This window comes from Myotis myotis, unplaced genomic scaffold (genome assembly GCF_014108235.1).
Source record: "Myotis myotis isolate mMyoMyo1 unplaced genomic scaffold, mMyoMyo1.p scaffold_m19_p_9, whole genome shotgun sequence".
Lineage (NCBI taxonomy): Eukaryota > Metazoa > Chordata > Mammalia > Chiroptera > Vespertilionidae > Myotis > Myotis myotis.
The window spans coordinates 83,337,455-83,360,863 of record NW_023416401.1 but is presented as its reverse complement, the minus strand read 5'-3'; the positions used below and the strand labels follow the sequence as shown (position 1 = coordinate 83,360,863).

Sequence of the window (23,409 nt, the reverse complement as noted above, 5' to 3'; positions counted from 1 at the left end):
ACCTTCCCCACGGAGACTTGAATCCTCCTGGGGCTGATGTGTCTGTCCAGTTTGCGTGAAGGCTCTAGTTTCATTGTTTTCTGTGCAGCTCATGCGCGGCCCCGGGCCATCTAGCGGGAGGTCCGTCCTCTCCCCGCGGGCCTGTAACCCAGCGGTGCTGGGAATGTCATTTCCACAGGCCTGGGAGCTGCTTCCGGTCTCTCGGCTTCGTCCTACAGATGAGCTTTTCTGTCCCCGGCAACAGTTCTCAATCCCAGCAGCTCTGCAGCTATTCTCAATCTCTGGTCGGCGCAGTCACCAGCTTGTGGGTCCCCAGACGTGTCTCGGATGATCTCAGCTTTTTGCTTTTCTGGGGACCCGTTAGCGTCAGCTCCCCGGCCCCACAGGAGGGCATGGAATCTTTATCTCCACTTTGGGTCGCCGGATCTCTCTCTCAAATGGGGGGAAATGGACATTGTATGGCACTGAGTTTCTGTGGGTTTTTCTAGAACCTGCAGGAGGTTATTTTTCGTAAAAGAAATGCAGATAGAGCTGCCTCTCACAGGGGCTGGCTGTCATTCCTGCCACCACCTGTCATGTGGGCGGGCTGCAGCTGAGGAACCACGAAGGTCCTGCAGCCCATCCCCCTCGATGCTGGGCGGGTCAGTGGGTGGTGCTCAGGGTTGGGCTGAGGAGGTCTTCGTTGGAAAGGCGGACCCTCCCATCTCTGAGCATCTCCGGCTGCCCAAGGACATGCTACTCTTAAAACTGCCTCCTGCCAAGGTTTCTCATGGGCAGTTTCTAGCCACATCCCAGTTGGCGTGTGAAATGGCTTAGGACAGAGATGCTCGTAAATGGAGAAACGCTTTCTCCTTTCAGTCAAACTGAGTGGGAAACCAAGGCTGAGGGGCCCAGGTCCACAGTCCTCGCCTCCCAGCATCCTGCTGTGTTTCATGCTTGGTGCTCAGTGCTCAGGAGGGTGGGGGTGGGGGTGGGGGCTTTGGAGCCAGGATTTCATGAGTCAGAGAAGAACGCAGGCAGGTGACAGCATGACCAGAAGCTCAGAGGCCCTGGCTTCTCCCTCATGACAGCTGTTTCCCTCGGAAGCGTCTCTCCTGAGGCCAGTGTTACAACACCCCACGTCTTGCACGATGGAGTGCAGTGGGTTGTGTAGTGTGTGGAGGCCTGCTGTTCCAGTGAGGGCAGCACCCCAGAGGAGGTGACATCTGAGTGGAGCTCTCCACGAAGCGTCTTGCCAAGACTTAAGGGAAGAACAATCTAGGTAGAACAGCAAGTGCAAAGGCCCTGGGGTGTGCGCATGCTTGGTGTTGTTTAAAGAGCCGGGGAGGAGGTCTAGAGGACAGTGAGAAGTACATGAGCTTCCATCGTAGAGGAGTGTCCTTTCCCAGGCCAAGTGGGATCCCTGGGTCCCAGCAGTGGGTGGCGCTGGCTGGTCCATCCAAATGGAATCCTGAGACGGAGACCGGTGGACGTCCCAGGCGCCCCCGGCTCCTGCTGTGGGTAGCTGTGGGCTCGCAGCCACTCACGCCGTCACCCTCTGGGATAACCTGATTTCCCTATGTGACAGGCCCCCAGCGGTGGAGGCCAGGATGAGAGGCTGCCTCTGTGCTCTGCATGGCCCCCAGAGCTCCAAGCCCCACGCCCGGATCAGGTGGGCACTACAGGAAGGAGGGGTTCCCTTGGGTCTCGAAACACAGGTTGCTGGTGGTTTTGTAGAGAGTGAACTTGAACGTTCCTCTTCTTCTGGAGGTGGGGGAGCCACCATGTCTCGCCGGACCCCGGCCTTGGCTCTATTGGCAGTCTCGTGAGGCACTGGCACCACCTCACCTTTTAGGTACATGCCCCGGGCTTGGCTCGTGGTCCCAAGGGGGCCAACCTGTTCTTTGCTTCTTGAATCTCATCCAAGTGTTCGTTCACATGCTACATGGGTGATTTTGACTTTATAACTCTGCCGAGTTATAAAGGACTAGTCTTTGTTCTGAGTGGCATGCAAAGCAGCAGGTTTTGGTTGCCAGATGACAATGGCAAAAGAATTCCCACCTTCAAGGAGCCAGAGCCTGGCCATGTAGGTCTGAACCAGGCTCTGCTTCCTGGTGGCTGCCCCACCTGGGTATGTGACTCAGTCTCTCCGTGCCTGTGCCATCATCCATTCGCTCAACCATCCCTCCGGGAAATTCTTACTGGCCACCTACTATGTGCTGGGCTCTGTCCTGGGTGCTGGCAGTGAGTGAGAGATGAGGGGCCTTCCTGCCTTCGCTGGGCTATTACAAGCCAGTGATAAAGGATCCTTGTAGCCTGAGTCACACTACCTCTCTCAAAACCCAGGACCCATCACCATGGTAACTGGGTGCTGTGTCTATACTAGTGTATCTTGGGGGTTCACCCTGGTCCATCTAATGCCAAGCCTTTGTGGACAGAACTGACGATGTGCCATCAATGAGATAATATAGGTGTCAGCATAGAGTGTGCCCACTAAACATCACTTCATCAGCCTGGACACACGTCCTTTAGGAACTTCGGAGATGGACTTGGACCTCCCTCCTGTCCTTCCAAGGGGCGTCCCCTACCAGGGCCTTGGGGAGTAGTTCTCTGCCTCCTGCCCTCAGGCACTGCTCTCTCGGCCCCTCAGTGCGCCGTGTGGCATGCGGATTTGGAGTTCTGAATCCTGAAGGCTAATGGCGGGGGGCAGGGTTTGAGGAAGATGCTGGATTAAGACCCCAGGAACTGCGTTTGGGGATGTGGCCTGTCCGTGTGTCCCTGGAGGTCTGCTCAGAGCGGGCGACCTCCTCTTGCCACCTTGTTGGCTGCAAGCTGCCCTGCCCTCCCCACCTGCCAGTCACATGCCCTCCTCCCGGTTAGCACCTCAGCTTCTTACTCGAAACCAGTGTCTCAGAACTGCCACGTTTACTCATCCCGAGAGCTGGGGACAGTTTGGAACGCAGCGTGGCACATTTTTCTTGTAAACTTGAGGTCTTGCTGGTAAGACGTCTGGGTGCTGGGGGCTGCAGGCCTGCTGCCTGGGCTGGCTTCCGGAGGCCTGGTTTGCAGAGCGTCGGTGACTCAGAGGGCAGCCAGTGCACCAGGCAGGGTGGCCGGGAGGGGCCCGTCTCCGCAGGATGTGAAAACGCACCCGAGAGCACGGCCGACCTCAGGCCCACCCACTCAGAAAATGCAGAACAGCTCCACGGTGAAAGTGCTGCAGTGAAGAGGGGTGGCCTGGCCGTCCAATCCGTTCCTCTGTTACCCATGCGCTCTCTGTGTGATGGGCTTCACACACACTCACTGTGAGAACAGGAGCAGCTGCGAGTACGGTTTGTGTTAGCTGGGCAGTGCTGCACCTGTATCCATTGCATCTGAGATGCTCAGTGTTATTGCCATTTTGCAGATGAGAACACTGAGGCGCAAAAGCTCCAGTGATTGGCTCACATCCCCTCAATGCATGTGCTTTGCTTACTATGTGCCAGACACTGTGGAAAGCACCTGTCATGTGTTGACTCATTGATTTCCTCTTAAATGGGTGGCATCCTCTTTAAAATTGCCCGGGACAGTTATTGCCCACCTTGGCCAGGGGAGGTGCAGAGAGGCTCAGGGCTCGCCCTGACAGCAGGATGTGCCCGCCTGGGATTTGGATCCCAGCAGCCTGGCTCTCAACAGTGCATTTCCCTGTGATTTTGCCCCCTTTAAGGTGGGGGAGCCCCTCACCACTGTGCTCAGAAAGGCTGTGTTTGTGAGCTCAGTGGAGGGCAGAGAAGGGGCTGTTGGCTGGAGAAACCCAGGCAGCATTTGAGGCTGGATGTGGACACAAAAGTAGGGTTAATTTTCTCACAGTTCTGGAGGCTGGATGTCCGAGATCAGGATGCAGGTGGTTGGGCTCAGGTGAGAGGCCTTTGCAAATGGACACCTTCCCGCTGTGCCCTCACATGGCAGAGATAAAGCCAGCTCTCGGGTGCTTCTTCGTAGAAAGGCACTAATCCCATCAGCAGGGCCCCATCCTTGTGGCCGGATCTAACCCTAATCCCCCTCCAAAGGCCCGGTCTCCAAATACCATCACATTGGGGGTTAGGGCTTAAACAGCAACTTGGGGAACACAATTTGGTCCACAGCAGGGACTGTACAGATGAAAGTTTTGGTCAAGGGGACGAGTCAGGAGTTTAGGCTCTGTCTGCATGTCCCGGGAGATATACTGTGTCTCAGAGACACCTGGTGTAATGTCACTCACATATAGTCCTTGCTGGCCACTCAGGGCAGCCTCTGAGTTGAGAGCAGTAAGTGTCAGGGTCTGACCTGTGAATCTCACTTGGAGAAACTTACAAGGAGGCCTGGTCCCTGCTTAGTTAGGCCTGGTGGAATCTCTTCTCTTACCTAGGAGGCCCAGGGGACCCTGATTTACTTTGCTGATTCCCCACAGGCTCTTGGCTGAACAGGAAGGTGGAGGGTGCTTGGCCCTGCACTTGACCTTTCCCTCTCTCTCCCCCAGGCAGGCAGGTGGGTGGGTGGGCTGGCTTATCCAGGGCGGGGCCCCATAGTGAGGCATTGCCACGTACATGTGGGGACAGGCCTGCACGCCCAGGCAGTCTGCAGGTCAGTCAATGCTCATGCCCGAGGGCCTCGAGGGAGGCAGACGTGGCTGGAACCCAGGGGAGCAGGGGAATCGTAAGACAATACACAGATGGGCAGTGTTGGGAAAGGGAGGGCGACGATCGGATGCTTCCTTGCAGGACGGGCCCATGGTGGCCTTAGGAAATGTGTGGTTGTGGCTTGAGCTGGTCGGGACACATGTGGAAGGACACAGAATGATCTGGAAGGTGAATTTATGGGAGGGTGCGGCAGATTCAGTCCACATCCAGTGAACCTTTACCAAGTGTCAGGGGCCAGGGTGGTTTTCGAAGGAAAGGTCGTGTGAGCAGGTGGGGGCTAAGCTCCTCCCGGAGGCCACCAGGACACTGTGAGTGACGCTGGAGGGAAGCAGGTCGGGATAGAAGTGCTTCCCGCGGCCCCAGCTCCCACCTGGCCGGCTGCGCCGCCCTCCCGCCTCAGTGCCATCTTTCACGCCTGAGCAATGAGAAGTCAACTCAAATGTCAGAGCAAACGCCTGGCTCGTTCCTCCAACCCCCAGAGAGAAAGACGGCTTCCCAAACAATTAGGTATTTATTTTATCATCTCATTTGTGGTTGCAGGCCACTCTGTGGGTTTGGATCGCTGCTGCTTTCCAGAATGGCAACTGGATGTAGTAACAAGTGCTTTTCTTTTGTTTCTGTTTTGTTTAAAAAAAAAGAAAAAAAAAAAGCAACTTATTTTGCAGCACTTGCTTGCGGCTGAGGCCTCCCAGCAGAGGTTTGGGGTCGAGGCCTGAAGAGATGGCTGAAGAACAAGGAAGCAGGGTGTGTGTAGAATGCTTTCCTGCCTGTGGTCGCGGCCTGAGAGCTGTGTGCTTGCCTGTCCGGACGGATGCCGCGTGGCTGCATGTCATCAGAAGAAATTCTGCTGAATTGGAGAAAAGGCCTGGGCAGCGGGGGAGGCTCGGCTCCGGTCTGTGCTTACACAGTTGGCTAGTCCTTCCTTGCGGGGCAGCGGGGCTTGGAGAGAGTCCAAATTGTTCCTCCCTTGATCTGAGCCGCCGTGCGATCATGGAGGAAGGGGGCCGGGGAAGAGACGGCCGCATGTTCTGTCCTGGTTGGGACTGGTTTCCACTGTAGGGCCATCGAGCGGCACGCACCTTAGGCGAGTCTCTGACTCCCATCCGCTCCGCGACACAGATGCGCTCGGGCCGCTCCATCTAACTGCATCCCTGTCTGTGTTCTCAACGGCTGCAGGCTGCTTGTAGGATTAGTCAAGGTGACAGGTTCGTGGGTCCGTGTTTCTTAGGCTTTCAGGTTGGTTATCAGTGTTGATTAATCAGTGAGCCTCTTCCCACCTGTCTCCTAACTGAATCCCCAGACCAGCGGGCCGAGTCACAGGTTTAGGCCTGGGCTTGTAAAAACGCAGCTTCGCTCTATAGACCAGGGGTGGGCAAGCTTTTTGACTCGAGGGCCACAATGGGTTCTTAAACTGGACCGGAGGGCCGGAACAAAAGCATGGATGGAGTGTTTGTGTGAACTAATATAAATTCAAAGTAAACATCATTACATAAAAGGGTACGGTCTTTTTTTTTTTTTTTTTTTTTAGTTTTATTCATTTCAAACGGGCCAGATCCGGCCCGCGGGCCGTAGTTTGCCCACGGCTGCCATAGGTCTTCAGCTTCGTGAAGCACCACCGAATGGGGCAGTGATTCTAGGGCCGAGGCCCCCCTCTCTGCCTTAGGGAGGGTTTGTGGTTGTCACCCAGGGGGGCATACGGTAACAAACACTGGAGGGTGGTGGAGCTGGGGCCCGATCTCGGCTCTGCAGTACCAGGAGGCTGCTCATGGACAAGTTGCTCCATCTTTCTCTGCCTCAGTACATTGATCTGAGAAATGGGCACCACACCACCAACCCCACCTATGAAGAAGGAGGGTTGGTGGTCTGGGTCTGGAGCTGAAATTCGAGTTGAACTTTGGGTCTTAGTTGACTTAAAAGGGGCCCTTTCTCTGGCTCTTGCTGCTTTGTCTTCCACCAAGAGACAGACAATTAAAGAGTGAAACTTCATGACTAAACAGGAAGCTGCACCCCAAAAGGCCACAAACAAACCGATGGGTTAGATGCTTTGTAAATTCTCTGAACTCTGGTGCAGAGGGGTGGGGAGTGGAGGTAGTGCAGGCTTCGCTTCTTGGGGACCAGCCTCTGAGACTCCCCCTCAGAGCACCCAGGTACTGGCCAGCTGTGTGGAGAGCCTGGTCCCTGGGGTTCCACCTGGGTTCAAATCCCTGGTCTCAGGGTGTGACCTTGGAAGGTGCCGGCCCCTGGTACCTGCTCAACGCTGCTTGAATGGGTCCATATGGACAAAGTGAGAATGTCTTGGCCATGACAGCACCGTGGAGCTGATTTTCTCGGAGTAACAACTGTGTCAAAGGCTCTCCCTTAAGCTCCAGTGGGATCCACCTGCTGTTGGACAGAGACGGGGAGGTGGGCACCCGTGTGGTGGTGGACATGGGATGGTGGACACAGGAGGTTTTCATTTCTGGATGCATTTTGAGGGCAGATCCAGAAGCATTTGTATACGGAGGGGATGTGGGCTGTGACCAAAATTGGCCTGAACAACCGGAAGTAGGGAGTACATTTCCTCTAATGGGGACAAGTAAGTAGAGCAGGGCTATTTTCTGGGGCGGGGTGGGGGGGGCATGGAGGTGGGAGTGAGTCGGGAGTTTCATTTGGGCCATATTTGAGAGGCCCTGTGGGCAGTTAGGTGTCTAAATCTGAAGTTCAGGTGTGAGGTCTGGGCTAGAAAACATGGATTTGGCCATTGTCAGGATATAGGTGATATTTTAAGGCCCTGAACGACGGGCTTGGGACAAGCCAGTGAGTAGCAGAGGTAGGGAAGGACAGTGAGCAAGCTGCCCTAGGGCCACAGGCACCTGGAATTGCGTGTGGGTCTTTGTGCTTCAGGAGACGGCCTGAGATGCCCGGTCCAAACTGTGTTTATAGCAGCTACGGAGAAGGGCGGGCAGGAAGATGGTTATTTTGTCCTGGGCTGCAGCCGCCTGTGATGAACCCCGAACAAACCTATGGGAGCCCAGCATCTGGGAGTTCAGGTCTCTCTCCATGCAGAAAAGAGCTGAGTGCGCCATGCTCACAGGGGAGCTTCAAATCTCACCGAGTGCCTCTCCTTGAGAGAGCACCTGGGTTTAGCTCATAACGCTAGTGAACAGGCATCTAGCAACGGCTGGGTCACTCCCCGGGGGAAGTGCATCTCAAACTGTTTCTCAACCAGGGAGTCAAAACGGACCCTGGCCATGTCCTTTGGCCATTGAAAGGGGCTGGAGCGAATACACGTTTGGAAAGCTGTAGGCGTTACACAGCTAAAGAGGGCAGTTTATTGTGGTTTTCAAATGAAAATGTGACATAATGGAATGGTTTGTAAAGTCGACTGCTCCTTTTTAAGGGCCTTCGGTGCTCTGATTGGGCGGGGCGATAAAAATAAGTCACTTTTTAAAAAAATTGCTGACCAAAGCAACAGGAAGAAAATCTGAATTCTTAGGAATTTGCATGCCCACTGAGGTTGTATCACCACTAAGAACAAAACAGGGGTCCACTTTAGCACCTATGAAAGCCTGAAGGAGGATTGCATGGGAGTCGATCCCTCATGAAATTGATGTTCTTTGCAGCAGAGCTAGCTTCTAAAATCGCATCGCACTCGCTGGCCATGGTTTGAAGCTCCATGGCATAAGCAGCAGCACGGTTGCTTTGTCTCGCTTAAACCATCAGACCAAAACGTCGCCACAATCTGCGGCTGCACTCCTGTCTCCCCACTTCTTTCCACAAAGTCCCTCATGTCCGTGACGGTCGCCCTGGTTTGGGGTTAATTCTGGCACCCATGTTAAGATGACACCGGATTTGGGCAGAGGGTTCCGTTCTGTCCTGGGTCCCACGTGGCCCTGATTTTCATGAGATACTCATTAAATGGCTGATATGAGCATGGGTTGCAAGCATAGTAGAGGTCGAAGATGACGTTTTATCTTCTTCTCAAAAATGGTTTTGCAAATCTCTTTCAGAGCTGATAGACACACCCCTTAGCTGGATACAAAACATATTATGAAACAGAATGACTGTGATCTTTGATCCGAGAAATCAAAGTTAAAGGTAATTTATATCTTCTGCCTCTCCTTTTGTTTTCCAGCTGTGTGTTTCCTTAACTTGAATAAAAGAAAACTTGACAACCTGAAGTCCATCCTCACAGACACCATTTCCTGCTCTTTTAAGGGCCGGACCCCCGCCACTTCGTAAGGGGGCCCCCTGGGGGACACCCCGGGGATGCTCTGGGTCTGTGAGGCTGGAGCTCCAGGTTGGGGCGGGAAGGAGGGGGATGGGGCGCTGGGGATTTGCATGCTCTCCCAGGGGCCCCAGCACCCTTCCGGGGGACTGCAGCCTTGTCATGCTCCCATCTGAAAATTCTGCTCCTGTACTTTGCCACCTCTTTTTGGGTTTCGTCTACGTTGCTTGGTGTATGCAGTTAGGCAGGCTCTCGGTCAGCGGTGGGGCGTTCTGCGCTGGGAAAAGAGGGAGGGCAGGTCGATAAGAAAACCCAGGCAACTACTCTCTCGCCACGCTTGGGCCGCCTCCCGTCTTGATCTCATCAGCTTAACTGGCCGCTGGGTGTCCCCACTGAGCTCAGCACAGCCCCTCATTGAGCTTCAAGCTGTAGATCCACCTCGATCGGCTTCGGGTTCTGGGCCTGCACAGGGCGCCTGGCAGCTGACACTTTATAACGCAGGTGGCGGGGGGCTCTGTGGGCGCGTCCACGTGGGACAGTGAGGAGGTTGCGTTCCCTCTCTGTGCCTCAGCTTCCTGCTGGATGTCATCCTGGCCCATTCTGATCAGACCAGCCGCGGTGCCCAGCACCCGGGAAGCGTGCACCGGGAGCCAGCCAGCCTCAGCACTGGGGTTCCCGTGCCTCCTGACCCCTCCCAGTTGCCAATGGGCTGTGGCTTTTGAACGGTGCCTTGGTCCGTGAAAGTGGTTCATAGCTCACAGGACAGACCCTGAAGTCCTCATGCCAGTGGCCCAATGAAAACACAGAACAACCCTCAGATGACCCTGCTCCCCAGAGGGTGGTGCCGCTTCGATGCCACCTCCCACGGGCAGCGTGAACCCTGAGTCAGGAGGGGCACATTCTCAGCCGCGACTACCAAGACTGTCCACAGGCAGAGGAAGCAGTACCACCACCAGTGCCCACTGCTGGGCCCCCACCAGGTGCAGGCTCCCTGAGGACTTCACACCCAAGGAGTCAGGATGACAGAGAGGCAGCTGCAACAGCAGTGCTGAGAGGGTAACCCCTGGGGACATGGTCCTCCCCGCCCTGGTTAGAACTTGGCAATGCTTCTGACCCGCAGGGGCCGGGGACTTGGCCTCAGAGGGGATCACCAGTAGGAGCTCCTCAGACCCCACCACAGCCCTGGGCTGCAGGCTCACCAAGGGGTTTTGTCCTTGTCACTGAGCCTCAAAGGTCTAGCCCCTCCGGAAAGCCATGTTCCCAGAGCAGCAGAGATGCTGGGAAAACACAGATCATTTCACTTGTGAAACCAAAGTTGCAGGGAAGACACAGGGCCCCTCTCCACCTGCTCATGGGGGACAAGGGCCTGGAGCTGGCTCTTGACCTTCAGAGCAGCTTTCCCCAGGTGCAGATGGAGCGAGGGGCAGAAGCACCCGGAGGGCACTTCCTGTGTTTTGTCCCGCCCTCTCATCTTGCCCCACTCGTGGGTCTCGAGACTGAATCCGGCCGGGTGCTGCTGGAGAAGGGCAGTGGGCAGGCCTTGGCCTCTTCGATTTGGCCCAGAGCGTGCAGCCGCCTCGATTCCCGCTCAAGCTCGAGTGTCTTTCTGGCCACGGCCCTTGCGGCTGGCCCCAGGCTCTTGTGGGCACTCACGTGGTCTAACCAGAGTTCAGAAAACATGCTTGAGGTTTGGGAGAGAAGCAGGATGGGGTCTGTCCACTCCCTTCCTGTTGCTTTTTTCTCAGGGGATTAAGTTCCAAAGTCAGCAGTTAAGGGGAAAAGGCCTAGAGTCAAAATTACCCTTGAAAACCTCTTCAGTTGTACCTGAGAGTACGTGTGTGTGGTTTTCTGTATGCGGCCCTGCGCAGCCATTGCCTGCAAGCTGATGTGTGAGCACTTCGGCTCAGCTGGAAGGCAGTCGGCATGCATCTGTCTGGGCCTCCAAGCGAACCAGAATATTCCCCGGGGCAGAGTGGGATGCTCACAGAAACCAATTCTGTTTTTAGAAATTTAACCCTAAGTTGCCCCGGAATTGCTTGATGCACAATACCAGGAAGGGGCATTGGCTTCCCCACATTGCCACCCCCAAAAAGTAGGTGAAGAAAACACTGGGTTTTCCATTTCTTTTTTGCCATTGGTATACACTAAGGGGTCATTAAACTACATCGCAGGCCAAATCCGGCTCCCGGCCTGTTTTGGTAAATAAAGTTTTATTGGCACACAGCTATGCCTATTTGCTCACATACTGTCTATGGCTAGGGTTGTTTTCATGCTCCAACCACAGAGCTGAGGGATTAAGGGGGTATATCACCCCTTAAAATGTTTCTATCCGGCCCTTTACAGGAAAACTTTAGTGACCCCTCAGATATTCTCATGTCTACAGCCATATATTAGAAGAATTCTAGTTTCTTGTTGATTTGTAATACCTCTTTATATATGAATGACTTTTTGTCACCCACTGAAAACATTTGGAATTTTGAAGAGAAAAGTGAATAACTTTTATGTACTTACATCTGTCCATCTTTTCCTTTCTGGCTTTGGCCTTAAGAGTCAGGCTTAGTGATCACCCTGAGGTTGTAGACGTGTTCCTCATCGGTGTTTTCATCACAGTGCCTCTACGGTGACAGAAGGTCAGGGGTGCTTGTGGCAGACCTAGCACCACTGGCCTCAATTCTGTTCTGAGAAAGTGATACTCAGTGACCACCTTAACCACTCGGCTCATGGCTTTCTCTGCTGTTGACTCACACAGAAGCCACTGAGGACTCCAGGGCCCCATAAGAAGGGTGAGATTACTGAGCTTAATAGCACGGTTTCTGTACCACCCGCCATCTAGTGTCCCTGTTTGTGAAATGGGTCCTGGGTTCCGGTCCTGATCCCCTCACCTGCTATGGCAGAGGACTGCCTGTCTCTGTTTCCCCATCCATATTCTATGACTAGGTTTGGTGTGAGAAATAACTTAGCCCTTAGAACAGTGCCTGACACACAGTTCACCCTCAATAAATGTGAATGGTTTCTATTCTTTTGTAGAGAAAATGCTTTAGACAAGTCATAGACAGGCAACCAATTTGTCAATCAGATAACAAAGGAAAATCAGCTTCCCTAAACCAAGTGACCTAGGCTGCTGGTATGGGGTCCTTGTGGTGGGCTAAGATACATGCATTAGGCACCTGCTGTGTGTATGGTGCAGTCCATGGTACAGTGAGGACACAGGTGACTCCAATAACCTGCAGAGAAGAGGCGAGCAAAACAGTTGATCCTTGAACAGCATGGGTTTGAACTCCGTGGATCCACTTATCCATGGATTCTTTTCAATAAATACTATAAACGTATTTTCTCTTCCTTATGATTTTCTTCATATTTTTTCTCTCTAGCTTAGTTTATTGTAAGAATAGAGTATATAATACATACAGCTTACAAATTGTGTTGACTGTGTTTTTCAGTAAGGCTTTGATCAACAGTAGGCTATTGGTAGTTAATTTGGGGGAGAATCAAAAGTTCTATGTGGATTTTCCACCTGCCCAGGGGGTCGGTGCTAACCCCCGTGTTGTTCACGGGTCAACTGTGCTTGCTTCTGGAGGGAGTGAGGGCCCCCTGGTAGGGATGTGATGGCCTGTAGGGATGGGCAGGAGGGAAGCTAGGATTTGAACAAGGAGAGGGGCTAGTTGTAGAACTGCACGTGGCCAATTTGGGAAGAAGTGGGAGGAGAGGTTGGCATAGGATAGATGCTCAAAACACTTATTGAATGGATGAAATGCTGATGGCAACGGCATAGAAAAGGGGTTCAGGGCTTAGTCCTCAGAGTCAGACCTGGGGGCAAAGGCCAGTGTGACCTGAGGCTATGTAACCCCTGTCTAAGCGTCACTATTCTCATTCCTCAATACATGTTAGTGAGCACTTCCTATGTACCCAGGGACTGTTACAGAGCTAGGTACATGGGGTGGGGGCAAGAACATTAACAAAGCACCAGAGAATTCCCAGGAACTGATAAATAGAGGAGACGAGGGGACCCCACCATGGGGAGGGGCACTGCGCATCGCCACCAGGGCAGCCTCCCAGAAGAGACCATCCAGGCGGAGCCGTGAATGAAGTGAGGAGGAAAAGCAGAGGCTCTGGGGCACGAGTTGGGCACGGTGGGGCGCAGGGCCCGGAAAGCTGGTCTGGTTGGCATGCAGTCGGGGGAGGGCAGCAGGGCCAGGTCCCAGGGCCTGCAGGGAAGCAGGGGGAGGCCATGCTCAGAGCAGGGTTCTAGAAGGGAGGCCTTAAGTGCATGGAGGGGTTCAGAGCAAGGGAGTGAGACTAAGGATGCGAGAATGAGGGGACAGCAGGGCTGAGCGGGGGGGACTCTCGGTCTCCCCAAGGACAAAAGGTGGGAGAGACAAAGGGAGGGATACCAGCTGGACACCATGGAACGGAGGCAAAGGGCAGTGGCAGCTCCCTGTCTCTCTTCCTTGAGCCGGGACACCTGGGTCTGCGAAGGCGGGAGCTCCCACAGGCAGGAGACTGAGTCGGGAAGTCTGAAGTGGTCACGCACGGACCCTCTCAGCTCTCGGAGCCCTAGTCTCCAGACTGATGCGTCTGCAGGGTCGTGGCTACCACCAGCTAGCACTTGTGCACTAGAACTTTCTCCCATGCACAGCCAGGGGAGCAAGCTCTGAGGTTTCAGGAAGAGCGGGTTCCTGTCCCGGGAGGTTGCGTGGGGTTTGCGTGGGCCTCACTGCCCGGCCACCTCCTGCCCCCGAGGGCGGGCCATAGAAGTGCGTGCACCGGCTCCTGCATGTTCCAGAGGCAACTGGGCTTCTACCTGAGTCGCTCGCAGCCAGCAGGAGGGAAAGCGGCTTGTGTCCACCCCCTGCCCTGGCCTCCCCCCGCCCCCCCAGCCCCGGGTTCTGACCAGGGAACCGGCCCTTGCTGAGCGCCCTGATACCAGCGGCTCTGCCCACCGGCTATTTTTAGAAGCCAAGGCGGTGGAAAGTTCCCACTGAGGATCGACTCCTCTCTTTTCCTAGGTTGAGAAAACAGGAAGCCCTTCAGAATCCGGGCTTTGAAAAGCTTCGCTGAAGCTGTGCTGACCCCCTGCCCCCTGGCACCAGGCTTTCATGAGGCCTCACAAAGGCCCTGGCTCACCAGGCCCCTCAGGGCTCTCGAGGGGCAGGGCTGGGGCAGCCATTCGCCATTGGTGCCTGGTGTAGGGCTCCCAGAATTCCCCTGGTACCTGGCACATAGTAGGTGCCCAATTAATGCTGGTTAGCTGAATCTGTCCATTCATCCTCTGAGTTCCCACTCATGGACCCCTTTCCACACTGGAAATGGATGTTATTCTAACGTACATTTGCATGCATGAACATACATGGATCATATTCAAATATGTACATATATATCACATACATATATTACTCTACAAACCAATACCTGCTAGACACTGGCCACTGTGGTAACTGTCACTTGTATCATCTCAAGCTCCTCAACAACCCTCAGAGGAAGGTAACATTTTTATATAAAGTTTACAGATGGGGAAACTGAGGCACAAAGTACTTCCATAACTTGGGCAGGGTTCAGCAAACAGGGAGTGGCAGAGGCAAGACTCTAACCCTGGTCAGCAGGCTCTGGAGCCTGGACTCTCGCCTCGCATGTGCTCTCGGCATCCCTCTGCAGAACAGCGAGCCGTGCCGGACTGGTTGCTGGTGCAAAAGAAAGCATTGAGCCCAGCGCCCCCCACAAAGTGCAGGGGTATCGCTAACCATCGCAGCCACCGGCGACAGAACCCCCTTCACCAGGCCGATGCAAGGAGTTTGTATGTCCATCGCGCCTCACATCCACCCCAAAGGGCACACACTGCTATGATCCCCACTTTACAGATGAGAAAACCGAGGCACAGAAAGGTCAAGCCACACGGCAGCCAGTTTTGTGAGGGAGCTGAGTCACGCTGGACTTGTCCAGCTCTCAAGCAGTGTACATCGCTCTCCTCCTATTTCGGGTGTTGCAGGCTCATCCCTGGACCTAGGAGGACCCAACTTGAACAGGGAGAGACTTTGAGCAAATCTCCACAGTGAGCCCTTACTTCCAGTTTTCCATCTCTAACTGTGGGTGAGGCTGAGATGAGAAGAAAGGAGGCGGCTATGGGAAGGACTCAGTGTCAGAACAAGGAGAGGGAGGTTCATGTACCCGTGATGGGACCGCTCAACTGCCCACCCGAAGGTGTGCACAACCCTAGGGCAGGCGCACACCCCTAGGGCAGGCGCATACCCTGTTGGGCCGCATTGGTGGCAGGGTCTTCTTTCTAAGAATGCAAAAGGAAGCTTTTCACAAGGCCCACTCTTCTAAGACCTCACTGCCTTGATTCCAGGAAGTAGCGTCCTCGATAAGTGGCCCAAACGCGAGAGGAGAGCTGGTGCTGTGTCCTGGGGGAAGAGGCCACCTTCTACTTGATAAGCCTCGCCATGTGGGGCGGGTTCCTGGTTGTGCTGAAAGAGATGATGTGTACATTGGTGGCCAGTCTGTCTGTGGTGTTCCCCCCACTGTCCTTTTACAGGCCTCTTTTGGGGGCTGTACATGCTGTGGGTCAAGGAACTGTGTTTCAGTCATGTAGGTATTTCCTGGATGTTGTGATAATGGAAGGAGTTTGGTGTGCAATAGAGAGTCTACAGCGCATTAAATAAACAGAGGGAGGCTAGGCTATGGACAAGGCTCAGTGGAGCATTAGCCTATGAACCAGGAGGTCACGGTTCGATCCCCAGTCAGGGCACATGCCCAGGTTGCAGGCTTGATCCCAAGTGTGAGGCATGCAGGAGGCAGCCGGTCAGTGATTCTCTCTCATTATTAATGTTTCTATCGCTCTCTCCCTCTCCCTTCCTCTCTGAAATCAATAAAAATATTTTTAAAAAGATAAAAGACAGAAGAAGAGAAACTTACTGAAAACCTGCCACAAGGACCAACTCCATTTCTGCCATGATTTTTCTAAAGTTACCATTTAGACAATTTTCCCCAACAAATCCATAGGAAGGCATTTCGTATGTTAAAAACTGTCAAATCTATTATTGCAGAGAACAAAAATGTGTTTTGGGGGGAAAAAAAAAGCCGACTGTCTTTGGCTCTAGAAAGTGAATCTGACCTGTGTTTTGGTGCCTCTCACTCGCCCCTACTCTCTCTCTTTTCTGTTGTAGTTAACGAAATCATCAGGAAGGAGTTTTCAGGACCTCCCACCAGAAATCAGACGTAGAAGAAGCCATTAGCAAGACACCTTCCGTACCTGTCCCCTCGGAGCCCTCCACGCCCCTCCCGTCTTCCTGAGGGTCCCGCCCGCCCGGAGTCCCACGCGGGCAGCACTCCTCCTGGCAGGCAGCCGACTCATCCAGGAGCTCGCCACCTCTCTCCGGAAACACAGCGAGGACGCTCTGCCTTTTGATTTTTTTATTTTTTTGTCTTAAATCCCAAAGAGCATCTCGGTGGACTTTAATGGTGTCCCGTCCAAACCTGAAGTGCCTGCTGACCAAAACCAAATTCTGATCAAGACAGCACGCCGGACCGCACCTGAGAGCGGGTGACGAGCTCACGGCACGGCTGGTGGGGGATGGAAGGCGCAGCCCTGAGGTTAAACCCCCGTCCTCGACTCATTTCCCAGCTCCGCACCTTCCGGAAGAGAGGAGTTCCCAAACGGAACAGGCAAAGGAATGTGGCCCAAGCGTCCAGCTCACAGGCTGGAGAAACAGAGGCCAGCCCGTCGTCCTTAGGGCCGCCCGGGCGTGCCACAGCGGGGCCACGGCTAACACGTATTCTTAAATTCTCATCCGAAGCAAAACTGCCTGGCCCCGACAAGATCCCCCGTTAGAACTTCTTGGAGTTAAGTTATGACATGTATGCGTTTTCCCTGCTTCATAAGGCTGGCCGAGGTGGCTGGAGGTGGCGCCGCCCTGGCCAGCAGCCCCCGCCCTTGCAGCGCGCCCCGGACTGGAGAAGGTGACCCCAGCTGCAGAGTGAGTGCCCTGGTTGCAGCCACAACCTAACGGCTCTGCAATGACCCTACTTGCTTTCTTCCTAACAGCCAGAGTGCTTTCCCATCAAGGCGTTAAGAGAACCCACGCATGTGCATTGCATTTTCAGGAGGAATGGCACAGGGCTAAAGCAACTCCCCCTTCCCCCCCACAAAAAAAAGCACAGGTATTTTTGTGAAGCGGTTGTGAAAAGAGGCAGTTGGCAGGCCTGAGTGAGTGGGCTCCCCATAGCAGGGGGAAAGGGCCGAATTCCCTCTTTCTGGCCTAGACTCCAAGTGGGACACGCAAGCTCAGGATTTGGCCCTGAAGGTCATTGGTTATTTTGACCTGAACCTATTGAAAGCCCCACTCAGCCCCAAAGACCTTTCTGCACAGCTGCCTCCTCCAGCACAGGACTCATCTGAGTAGGGCTGGCCCACCCACGGTGCACCCTTAGGTATGCATGGCCCCGCCCTCTCGTTTCTCTCCCCTGAGCACATCCAGGGTCCTCCAGCACCTCCCTCCTTTGGTGCAATTTTGCCAACAAAACTCTCAAAGTTCTTAGCAGGTGAGTTTTTATCACAAAGATGTATTTTGTTTGCATTTCCTGCAGACACCCCAGGACGCGCCGGGGGTTCGTTCTCAGCCACTCAGTGGCTTCCCTAGTAACCGACAGTGAGTGTATGCCTGGCACTCTGCGAGAGGCTGTGCTCCAGAGATTTCCGATCAAGTCCGCTAGGTAGAGGGGATCACGGCAGGTGAGGGTCCCCTGTGGGTTTTCTCAGTGCTGGCTTTCTCATCGAGGTTCCCCAGAGGTCACACCTCCCTGGGAGCCGGGCCCGGAGTGCAGGACTTGGTGACCATGGCCCGGTGTGTTTGGTGCCCCAGAAAGAGGACAGAATGCCCAGGTTGGGCCTTTGCACCCTCCTGTCTATCACCTTTTGCTCAAGATAACCTTTGACCCCAAGGGCAGAGGCCCACGCCTCCACCCACCCAAGCACAAAGTTTAGCAAAAATCCTTTGAAACAGACAGAATGCCAGTAAGAAGGCGACCGCTGCTGCAAAGCTTCGGGGATGCAGAATTCTTCCTAATAGAGATCCTTCCACAAGCAGCTCTACCCAAAGACCTTTCTCGCCAGCAACGCTGACTTCACCGGGAAGAGTTCGAGTGTGCGGCGAGTGACATGCTCTCGCGGACCTGGCCGGGAGCCACTTCTTTTGCACATGAGGAAATTTGGCCTTTCCTCAGTTACCTGAATGTCTTACCCAAGTGCCTTCCTGCTATTGTAGCAAAGTCGCCCGGCTTCCCTGAGCATGGGGTGAAAAAGGACTAATGCGTTTTCCATCCATCTTCTAACCATGTTAGTGGCAAGGGCCTCCTGTGAGTTCAGACCCCTGTATGTACACGTGTGTGTGTGTGTGTGTGTGTGTGTGTGTGTGTTATACACACACAAACTCTCTTTTTCTAAGACATCTTAGCTGGATATTATAGGAAGCATTTCCATAAAACAACGATCCCAGACAGCAAAGGAAAGAGAAGCAAGGGCGTTCGTTTTGAGACATAAATAGGCAAGCAAACATGCTATTAGGAGCCGACAGCTATGGAGAAAGTTTTGTCAGTTAACAGATGCCGGAGGAAATTTTGCCAAGAGTAATTGCTCACGAACTACTTTCAGGGTGGGAAGAGGCCGCCGCGTCCTCTAAGAGAAGGAGAAAGCAGGGACGTCTAAGTGGTGAAGGGGTGTGTGTTGCCCATGTGTTAGAAGGACCTCGGTGAGGTGGACGTTTGCACTTGCTACTTTCAAGGTCAGTGCGACAGGTAGCACTTCTAGCAGAGACCTACCGTGTTGCTGAATGTAGTCTATCTCCAAAGTTTGCCAGTCTTCCCGCGTTGTACAAAAATACTGCTGCTTGATAATATATAATAGCGATCCAAATTAGTATGTCATTAAATTTTATTTTCTTATCTGTATTTTTATGCTTTTTATCTGTCCTCAACATAGTGCACCCCGGTTGGAATTAGAAGAATATTTATAAATGGTCAGAAGTCTTTTTCCAGTGTATCTTTTAACATCTATGTTGATTTTTCCCCCCTAAGAGAAATGATGTATTCTTGAAAAGGTGTTAATCATTCCAGGAAATAAGACAAAACCCCACCTCAGAGCCTGTTAGCTGCCTGTCTCCCAGGCAGAAGCATCTCCGGAGAAAGGGGGAGTGGCTTTGTGGCAGAAGGAACCACCTGTCTTGCTTGAGACCCACGCTGCCTGACTCCAGCTCTGAGCCTCGATCTTGTCAGCGAGGGGAACTGTATTGTAAAGTGTTTAGATTCCCCCAGGAAGTAGATGGTATCAAACACCTGCCTGTGTTGTAAGGAGATTCCGGAAGCACCCGTGTTCACAGAATGCCAAGTGCAGGCTAATGTTTACAGAGCTGACTGAATCCCGGTAGATGACCCCACACACACACACGATGCAGAGGACACGGCCTCTGATGACGTGCCTGGCTCCTCCTAAGAGCTGGGAAGCGCTGGAGTGCTTTTCCTGCTTACATCAGCCTCGGCCGAGGTGGCAGCTGCCCCACTGAGACAGATCGGAAGCCAATGTGTTCTGATTGTCACTCTGGACGAAAGCGAGGCAGAATTTGTTTGTTTTCATGTCAAAAGACACTTCCCAAGTGCTTTCTATTGTTCAAAATGGGAAGAGTGTCAGGGGTCCGGTTAACAACTACTCGCTTCGTGTTTACACGAAGCAGGGGGTGGTGACATTCTTGGCAAGCAGGGCGATAAACGTTCCTGAACTTATATTCTTGGAAGGGCAGCACTCTAGCAGGTACCCAACACACCTTGACCTGGTGTCTTCCAAGCTTGAGACTTGGGGCATTCAGGCCCACGGAGCCCCACCGGCCAATGCGCGTGTTCTCCTGCATCCCAGCTAAATACGTAAGCAAAAGGGAAGCTGGGATGGCAGGCACCCATCCCCCCAGCTTTCCCGAGTCCCCGAGTTATAGCCAACATCACTGTCTTAACTTAGTTTGTTCAAAAGCAAACTTCTCTGGTGCTGGTGAGCTAGAGGTGCTCCCTGAGCAAGTCCCTCCCAAGGCGGAGCCGGGGTGCTGGGTGCCGGGTGCTGGGTGCCGGGGGAAAGGTCGAACACTGCCTGATGCAGCTGTTGCCCGAGGAGAATAAACACCTGCCTCTTCAGGGTTTGCATGGACTGGATGCAAATGATGCTGCTTCCAGGAGAGGAGGTGCTTCCAGCATTCTGACTGGCTGTGGGTGGCCGAGCTTAGCATCCTGAACACATGGGCAGAACCTCACTTACCCCAGTGGCCGCCGCGGCCCTCCGCGGGGAGAGAGGGCTGAGAATGTCCGCCTGACTTCCTCGCGATCCACGTCTCTCCAACCGGTGCTGCTGGGGGCTAAGGTTTTGAACATCGACTGTTAAAGGAGTTTGAATACATCACATTCCTATGCAAGACGTTTTTAATCTCCAGTTTAATGTAGTTTATTTTTGCTATCTGTAAAGTATTTTTATACGGCTTGTATCATGATAATTTAGCAATAAAAGAGTTGAAAGCACCGGCTACTTTGGAGTCTCTTTCTCTGTAGAGACAGGCTGCTCAAGAATCCCCTTTCTGTGTTGAGTTCACATAGCAGGGAGCCTTTTTGGGGTACACACACCGTGCATATGTTTACTCTTCATCTCAGCCCTCTGAGGGGGAACCATTCACTTCACGCCTCCCACTGGGGCACAGAAGCCACCTGCCCGACACCGTGGAGCCGTGCGGTCACCTGCATTTGTCAGATTCCCTTGTCCCTGATCATCACCAGCGTCCCTAGGCCTCTAGAAGGAGCCCCCAGATAAGTTAGGTTTATAACGTCTAACCATTCACTTCACACCTCATAGGGGGTCCCAGAGCATTTGCAGCCAACGGGGCTGAGCTGGCCACTCAGAACGCAAAAGCAGATCTCTGCTTAAACATCTTACAAAATTCCAAGTTAAAAAAAAAGGGGTACCCTTTATCATCAACCCACAAACAGAATGTTACAATTAGATATTACAAATACTAGAACTTTCCAGCTGGCTTACAACAACTACGCCCTCTGCTCTCACCTTATAGTGACAGCACCTAAGAGGTTTGGAAGTTGTTGCTATTTAAGTCTTAACAATATTGTTCAGCCTTCATGCCACTCTCAGTGCGACCCGTAAGCCCCAGGCAAGCAGGTGCCCGCCCCAGGCCCCTGCCTCAGGGACCACTCACCCCTGCTCTTGGAATGCCTCCTTGGGGATTTTCCAAGCCTCCTCCCAGGGTCTGCAGCCAGCATCACCATATGGGCGGGGCCCCACGCACATCCAGGGCCATGCATAGGTGCTGCAGCTGGAAGCACCGACCTTGAAATGCCCTCTGGTGACAGGGACCAGCTGGCTCCCACTTCTTCCCTTCAGGGCACCAAGTCAACCAGATGCTCCAAAGAGCTCCAGAACCTGCACCTAAAGGGTCCAGACCGGTTTCCAGGGAGCTTCCTGGTGAGCAGACTGCCCCTGATGGCCAGCCCATAAGTCCTTTTCCTTTTTCCCCTGTGGGATCATGGGAGATTGGCCCACCAGAATGGCGCTGAGACAGCTATCTGAGGGTGCCTCAAATTGCTTATGTAGACAGAAGCCCTACAAAAAATAGTTACCTGCGCCGAAACCGGTTTGGCTCAGTGGATAGAGCGTCAGCCTGCGGACTGAAAGGTCCCAGGTTCGATTCCGGTCAAGGGCATGTACCTGGGTTGCGGGCACATCCCCGGTAGGAGATGTGCAGGAGGCAGCTGATCGATGTTTCTCTCCCATCGATGTTTCTAACTCTCTATCCCTCTCCCTTCCTCTCTGTAAAAAATCAATAAAATATATTTAAAAAAAAAAAATAGTTACCTAGAGGCCACTAGGCCCCTTACGGTTTCTGCTGTGGCTGCACACAACTGATTTTCTTGGTTAACTCGCTTTCTGAAAACTTTTTACCACTTTTCCTGAATAGAAACCCAGAACCATCTTAAACAGAAAACAAGGATAAAACGATACAGACGTTTAAAAAGTAAGCCTCTGTTCACCATTTCTCTGTGAGCCACGCTGGGTAAACGCAATCAAATTCAGCCCGTGCCTTGTTTTCCCAGATAGAAAACGAGGGTAAGCATAGTCCCACCTCCCAAATGGGATGCTTTGTAACAAACGTGAACAATCGATACAATCGCCATCATTTAGCAAACAGAGTTAAGACTCACCCAGAGCTGTACCCCCTGTCCCAACATCTGAAGGAAAGATTCAGAGCTCTGACAATAGGTATTGAATTTTTCTAACCAGACCCTCCAAGACGAAAACGTGAGCTTATCCAATTTTCAAATCCTGATCGGAAAGGGAAACCTCTCGGCCCTGGGCGACTTTGCAAACCTGTGACTGTCCCTCCTCGCTCCGGGCACTGGGTTAGCAACCAGGGGGGCTCAGAAGTAATGAGATCTAGGGGAGAAAACAAAACGCTGACTCCTACACAGCCTGTTCAGGTTCGTCAACTGGAAAGAAACTGGGTTTTTGCAGGAGTTGGTTGAATGTAAAATATTGGGGAGAAGAAGGCACAGACGACAGGGGCCAAATGAAATGGAAGTGAGGTTGTTTCTTTGGCTTGAGGAACCTTGGTAGCTGTGAGGAGCTACATGAGACGAGTTTGCTATCAACGTTATGCCATTTTATGGTATAAAGATGAATGGGGTTGGACCAAACTGTCTGCAGAAAGGGCTTCCCACTTTAAACTGTCTCCTCCCCCCACCCCCTGCCTCCTGGAAAATTCAGAAGTCAAACTTGGTAAATGACCATATATGCATGGGAAATAAACTCATGCATATATGGTCAGTTCATTTATGATAAAGGAGCAAGGTTACTCGATGAGGGAAGGGTAATCTTGTCACTAAATGGTCATGGGGAAACTGCAGTTTCCCCCAAGAGATGAAAATCCCTGCCCTGTGCCAGGATTTCCGGATATTCTTGCTTTCCTAGAAATTTTAAACTCTGAAGCTCGGCACGGAACTCCAGACACAAAGTACAGTGACAACCTGATCTTAATCCTTTATTATTATTACTAGAGGCCTGTTGCATGAAGAGATTTGTGCAGTAGGTCTTCCCCTCTCCTGGCTGCCGGCACCGGTTTTCCTCCGGCACCCGGGACCCTTCCATCTTCACGGCTCTGGCTCACCTTCAGTCTTAGCCCCGCCACCTGGAGCCTACATATGCAAATTAACCACCATCTTTGTTGGCGGTTAATTTGCATATCACACTGATTAGCCAATGGGAGACATAGCGAAGGTACAGTCAATTACCCTGTTTGTCTATTATTAGATTAGATTATTACTAGAGGCCTGGTGCACGAATTCGTGCACCAGTGGGGTCCCTCAGCCTGGCCTATGGAATCAGGCCGAAACCGGTTCTCTGACATCCCCCAAGGGGTCCCAGATTGCAAGAGGGCACAGGCCAGGCTGAGGGACCTCACCAGTACACAATCGGGGCCAGGGAGGTATGCGGGAGGTTGGCAATGATTTTTTTTTAAATTAACACCAAAAGCACAGGCC

At 53.0% G+C, this 23,409-nt stretch overlaps 1 protein-coding gene across 5 annotated transcripts in view; it reads left to right on the top strand.

The window, feature by feature from the left end:
• The window catches only part of NFATC2 (nuclear factor of activated T cells 2), a 149,340-nt gene extending 130,557 nt beyond the window's left edge, over positions 1-18,783 (top strand). For 4 of the 5 annotated variants that reach the window (XM_036322458.1, XM_036322457.1, XM_036322454.1 and 1 more), the window contains exon 10: positions 16,005-18,783. In XM_036322458.1, the coding sequence (XP_036178351.1) occupies positions 16,005-16,060 (56 nt within the window). In that variant the 3' untranslated portion in view covers positions 16,061-18,783. Of the gene's footprint in view, positions 1-8,626; positions 8,715-16,004 lie in introns of all 5 variants that reach the window. The other variant, XM_036322456.1, reaches the window with a different exon arrangement.
• Positions 18,784-23,409: the final 4,626 nt, after the last annotated feature.